General features: G+C 38.8%; 1 protein-coding gene across 6 annotated transcripts in view; it reads right to left on the bottom strand.

Annotated features, from left to right (window-relative positions):
* COL14A1 (collagen type XIV alpha 1 chain) overlaps positions 1-6,000 on the bottom strand; it is a 116,868-nt gene that overhangs the window by 60,269 nt on the left and 50,599 nt on the right. For all 6 annotated transcript variants that reach the window (XR_012583404.1, XR_012583402.1, XM_026799658.2 and 3 more), the window contains 4 exons: positions 5,401-5,540; positions 2,301-2,433; positions 1,075-1,146; positions 209-360 (listed from right to left, as the gene is read on the bottom strand). Coding sequence is in view for 4 of the 6 variants with exons in the window: in XM_026799658.2 (XP_026655459.2) it covers positions 209-360; positions 1,075-1,146; positions 2,301-2,433; positions 5,401-5,540 (497 nt within the window). In the remaining 2 variants the exon portion in view is untranslated. The remainder of the gene's footprint in view (positions 1-208; positions 361-1,074; positions 1,147-2,300; positions 2,434-5,400; positions 5,541-6,000) is intronic.

Here is a 6,000-nt window from a genome sequence, read left to right as displayed (position 1 = left end):
TTTGTGTGATTGGGCCTTGATCTGACATTTGACTGCTGTTGCCTGCGGTGCAGCACGTGCTGTAATATTAGAACTTTGAGGTTCAAGCTCACAGTAACATCAAACACAGATCCTTTACTAATTACAACAAAATTTTCATATAAGAAGATATAATTTCTTAGCAATTATTAAAGAAGCTTGTGAAGCCAATAACAAAACTCATACAGACCATTCTTACTGCTTCCTCAGCACGGTCCCCTTCTGCAGTGAGATAGGTCACCCTGAACTGCTGAGCGCTGTAGTCAGAGATGTCCCATGTCACCCTCAGACTTGAGGTTGTTTCATCATCTATAACAAGGTTTCTGACTCCTGTTCTAAAAACTAAATCCAAGAAATATTAATTAATATTTTCTCAATTATATTTTCAGATTTAATATAATTCTTACTTTGTGCTGATTATCATCAAGTAGTGCAAGCTGTCCTGAAGTTATGGTGGCTCTGAAGATCCACAGTGGGGCAAAACCATGTAGCTCAGTCATATTTGGGCTTAATAATACAATGACTGTAAGCACTTATTAAAATAATAGTTATCCTATGCTTCTATTAACATATAACATCCCATCAGCTTTGTTTTTCTTACTCAGTTCATGGGGCTTTAAAATAATCCAGGCTAGAATGCTACAGAAGAAAAATAACCCAGAAATCTTATTCCTTAAAAGACAATTGTCTAATTACAGGGAAAAGAAAGAGAACACTCAAAACGAAACAAAATTCTGAAGAGTTCCCAAGCTCACATTTATAAAGGGAAAGATAAATTCTAGGTGAATTTTCCAAATCAGTCTCTGTGCTCCTACCACAGGTACCATTCAGAGTCCCCAGCCTGAGTCAGGGGTTGACTCCTCACCCGTGCCAGGCCTGTGGAAGAGGTTGGGCACACACAGAAGGGGTGCAGAGCAGCACAGCGTGCCCCTCTCAGCAGGGACCTGCCTTCCCTTCAGGAGCATCCTCAGCAGGATCCCAGCTCTGCCCACAGCCCTGGGGGTGCCCCAGTGCTCTGCACTCAGCATTTGAGCTGCTGGCATTTGCTCTGCTCACCTGCTGTGCTGGGCTCAGGGCTGGTGGCGCTGGTGGTGCTCACAGGGCTGGGCACGGTGGTAGCACTTGCAGCTGAAAGACAGGGCTCAGTCACTAACAGCTCAACAAAACACGGAAATCACAGCATTCCTCCTGTATGTCTAACTGTGACAATGAAACTGTGTGCTCACACCTACAAGGATCCCACACACTTCAGACATTGCAGAGACTACAAGGGAATTATTCAGTCAGATTACTTTAGGCACATATATTTGCAGGATTAGCATTTAGATCTGCAGATAAGACATAATCATAAACTGTATAATCAGATAAGAATGCATATATTTTCACAAATTTCTGGCTGAAGTATGCACAATAGACTTCCACTTTGACCATTTGTTAAGGTTGTCAAATTAATTAAATTGAAAGTTTTTTAAGGGTGTTTTACTTCTCTCCAAGTAAAAAACAGAAAGTACACTTAGCGACACAGGGATGTATCAGCATCATTTGGATGGGTGTGAGCGTCTTGTCTTAACAGAAGATTTAGAATTCAGCCTGAAGTTAAATTACTAAAAACAAATTAATTTTAGAATTTACACAAAAGAAATATAGTCATTTACTTATCCAAATAATTATCAACAAAAAAATAATAGAGCTATCTTCCTGAAATACAGACCACTGTTTTGATAATAAACTATAAAATAACCTGGACATGACTATCAAGTTTTATCTTTGTTACTTTCATGTCAATGTCACAGGAGGCCTGTGTAAGCTTTTTGGACAATTATTTCAGCCAAGAGTGAATTCATCTCTAGTGACTATAAATTAATCAATAAGAAAAGATTATATTGAAAATGCCAAACATCTTAAATTAAATTCCTGTAAATTTTTTTCTTTAAAACATTTAAGACACATCCCTTCCAAAATCTGATGTACCTTCTCAGAAAGAACCTTGTTCAAAGACTAAATACTAAAGTGTAGGATGGGAGAATATCTTCCCAGATCCAAAGGTTATTAATACCACAGCTCAGAAAAGGAGCCAAACCATTATTTTGATTCAATGCCATCTATCACATAATATTAAATAGGAAATACAAAAGCTATTCAGCAAAGCCCTGGCGCTAAATCACCACATTCTTCAATATTATAGCTACCCAATATGAACCAGGTTTTATATATAAGGTAGATGCCTCAAATTTAAACCACTTAAACATTTTTTTTTCATTACAATCAAGAGTTTGTCTTACATGTAGCTCCAAGAATAGCAACAACTTCGCTTTCACTTTCATCATCAAAAACTGCCAGCAGAGAAACTTCATATTCTGTGTCAGGCAACAGACCCTCTATAACATGACTGTCTGCATCTCCATTTATGACCACCTAAGTTACACAGCAAGATTGAAGAATATCAGTTCAGCATCTGATTATTTTACAGTAATTGACTGAAATGAAAGAAGGAAAATAGATTTTCCTTTTAAATAAATGAAATCTATACTCAGTTCTGCCAAAAATGCATTAGTACCACAGAGTACATCTGGAAAAAACACTTAAGAATATTTTAAATGTATAGTATTATGCTTTCACCAGAAGCTATTTAATTGCTAAAGCTGACCAAATGCTTTTTTTTTTTAATCACAACAATTCAAAACATTTATCAATAAAAACAACATACTTCCATTCATATTTCTACCATTCAAACACTGTTATGACAAATGCATTCAGTATCTGACCTGCCTTTAAAAAGGCTGTTTCAATGCCAGAACTGTAATCTCAGTTATGGTTCCACACTTCTGAATGGAACTTGAAAGAACATGTGCTTCAGACTTGGAGATTAGGAGAGATGTGCTGATGATTAGTTTGCTACATGGTGTAGAGTTTTAAATAGTCATTTTCCTCACTTCTAGCTATGACAGCAGCAGAAGATTGACATGCAATGTAAACTGTAAGCAAGTTTCACTTCAGATTTTTGTGTGTTTCATTTATTTTATTGGAAAGGATAACCAGATGGAGAGGAGCTGGCACAAAAGGGACAATAAAACAGAAGGTACAGGAGCCAGAGCAGTAATTCTGGTGAAATGGACTGGCCAGTTTTGGGAATAGTTTTCAGGTTACACAAACTACAATGAAACAACCTTTCTCTGGGTTAACACTGACAAGCTTTTAAAGGTGGTCCCTATAATACTCAACATCAAAGGAGGACTTAGAATGGAAATCAAAGAAGAGACATGTCCTGTGTAAAATCTGCCACAGAGCTTTGCAGAAACAGTGAATCACTCTTCTTCCTCTTAACTACCACAGGAGATTTCCTGAGCTGGTCCTGGGGAAAAAGGACCATAACACAATCACAGACCTTCTGAACTCAAATAAAAAAGAAAAACAGAAAGAAATAAATTGGGACCATGCCCTCTACTACTATCAAGTGATGAATCAGGCATCCCATGCTGCACACTTTCTGGCACAGATTTTCTTGGAAAATTTCTGGAATAAGCTTTGAGTCAATCTAGCTGTATACTAAGTAGGTACATGCAATGCCTTTCTTTTCAGCTCCCCAGTGCTTCTAGTTGTGCATCAAATAATTATAAAATATCAATGCATAATTACTCTGTCACAAGTAACTTTGGCATGCTTTCTGAAGCATCACTTCCTTCACCCTCCCCTCCTAGCTACAAAAAAACAACACTAAGTGCTGAACTTTCAGGTGGGCAGGACAAATAGCAGCAACAAGCACACGAGTACAACAGCATGCATTCTCTACTGTAAGCCAGAAATAAAAGGTTCCCCTTAAGTTTATTCTGGTTTTTAGTGCTAACACCCAACTGCATGCTCCTTCAGCAGAGTGGGATGAGAGGTGTGTGATTAACCACTGTCCCCTGACCCCTCTCAGCTAATTGGCAAGTTGGGTCTTGGGAGAAGGAAGGAGGGAGTGCATGTCCTTTGTCTGCATGACTGATCACTTAGCTGGGAAAGGAGCTTAAAGAGGCAACAGCCTGGAGGTATTGTGCTATCCTAGGCCTGACCCCATTAGAGAGGTCATGCAAGGAGAACAGAAAGCAGCTTGGGCATCTTTAATATTTCAGCATTCTCAAGTGTTAGAGCCTCCAGCAGTTCTTTGTGAATACAGTGAATAAGTAGAACCTCAGCAGTTCAAATAGTTCTTGATAATTTATTCTCACACTGAAAGAATACAGATACCTCAAATCTCACTTAAAAATGTGACTTGAGGGCCTTCTCTGGCAGCTACTCACTGGAACTGAAATAGAAACAAATGAGTTCATCTACTGGAGAAGATACTGCTAGTGGATGACCTGTGTCCACTCACTCATCTGCCAACTCCTTTTCCCTGCTCACGCCTCTAATTTCTCTCTCTCTTGCATGACTACCTCTAACTAGGTGAAAGAGAGGAAAAGAATCAGGCTAAGCTAAATTTACAGAAAAAATGACACATAACCTAAGCTATAATGACTGCTTTCTGCCCTAATGGATGACAAAATATTGCATGAAATCTAGGGCCAGGTGGGAAATGTCATTTTCCCCCTGAGTTCTGTACCCAGATAAACAGTTTGCAGATGTGGCCTCTGCACACACTGCTGATGCCAAGAGAGAAAGATGCTTGAGAGTCACTAAAGACTGAGAAGTACAAAAGAAGCCAAAATAATGAGTTAATAAATAAAGAAAAAGAGGAAATGAGACAGACAATGAAAATTTGGGAAAGGAGAGAAAGGGTCTATCTTTCTACTTTGAAAAAGAAAATTAAAAAGGAAAGCTAAAGGTATGAAAATAATTTTTAAATTTAGACTGATGAAAAGGGTACTATGAAAAAGGTGTACAAGGGCTTAATGCAAAAAATACAGCATGAGAGGGAAAAAAGATAAAACAAAGAGGAATAGATGAACAATCTAATAAATTAACTATGTTTACACTTTTCCCTTTGTAATGTTACCTACTAAGGCTTCAGAGGTAATTTTACTATGGCCAGCACCTTAGACAAACTTGGAGCTTTATCTGAGGATATCACTACTCTGGCTTAGCTACCATCATCATCTTCACATCAAAGTGAAGAACATGAACCTCTAAAAACTGAAGTGGCCCCAAACAACAATGCTAGTTCTAAGGCTGTTGGCACATAACAGATTAGATTGACTATTCACAAAATATCTCTTTTTTCCTTACTTCCTCTTCAAAACAAAACAGGAATATTGGTTTGATTTTTGTTTACAGAGCTTTGCAGTGGGGCAGATTTTTCTGTAAGTCAATTTGCCATATTTAATTAGCAAATGTTACTGCATAGTTGTCCTCAGAATGGAATTCTCCCTCCTTTTCACCCCTCAGGATGTCAAGGCAACTTACCTCCTCAGACTCCCCTCCATCCAAAGGAATCCATGCCAATCTGTAAAAAGCAATATCTGATGAGGTGGGCTTCCAGCTGACCCTGAAACTATCTGTGGATACTTCATCAATTTCCAAATGCTGGGGAGCTGGAACTCTTTCTGGAAAATATTACGCACAAGAAAAGTGAGAGTGAATTACGCCCTGACACTTCCATAGATGGCAGCACCAGGCACACACTATTTTACTTGCAGTTTCTTAAAAGAACATAACATGGGAGGTAGATACCAAAGGCACTACAGCATTCTTTGCCCACTTATTTGTTCTTAGAGAAGTAGTTCTGTAGTTCAAGGAAGGGAATAGACTCTTCATTCTAACTGGACAGGCCTCCTTGTCCTCTCTACACTGAAGGAGCTGCATGAAACCACAAGTCCATCTCCTTTGCTCAGAGCTCTGTGCACAAGGCTCTTGTCTTGTACTAAAGCCAAGTCCCAGTCTCTGCCCTTTCCAGACTATGTGTACATTTCTATTTGCACTTTCCATGTGTCAACATCTTGCTCCATACATGTATGCTCTCCCTTCCTCTTCCACCTTATCCTTCTCTTTCCTCTCCTTCCTCCT

This window comes from Zonotrichia albicollis, chromosome 1 (genome assembly GCF_047830755.1).
Source record: "Zonotrichia albicollis isolate bZonAlb1 chromosome 1, bZonAlb1.hap1, whole genome shotgun sequence".
Classification (NCBI taxonomy): Eukaryota; Metazoa; Chordata; class Aves; order Passeriformes; family Passerellidae; genus Zonotrichia; species Zonotrichia albicollis.
Note: the sequence above shows the minus strand (reverse complement) of the source record. Positions and strands in the feature narration are given on the sequence as shown.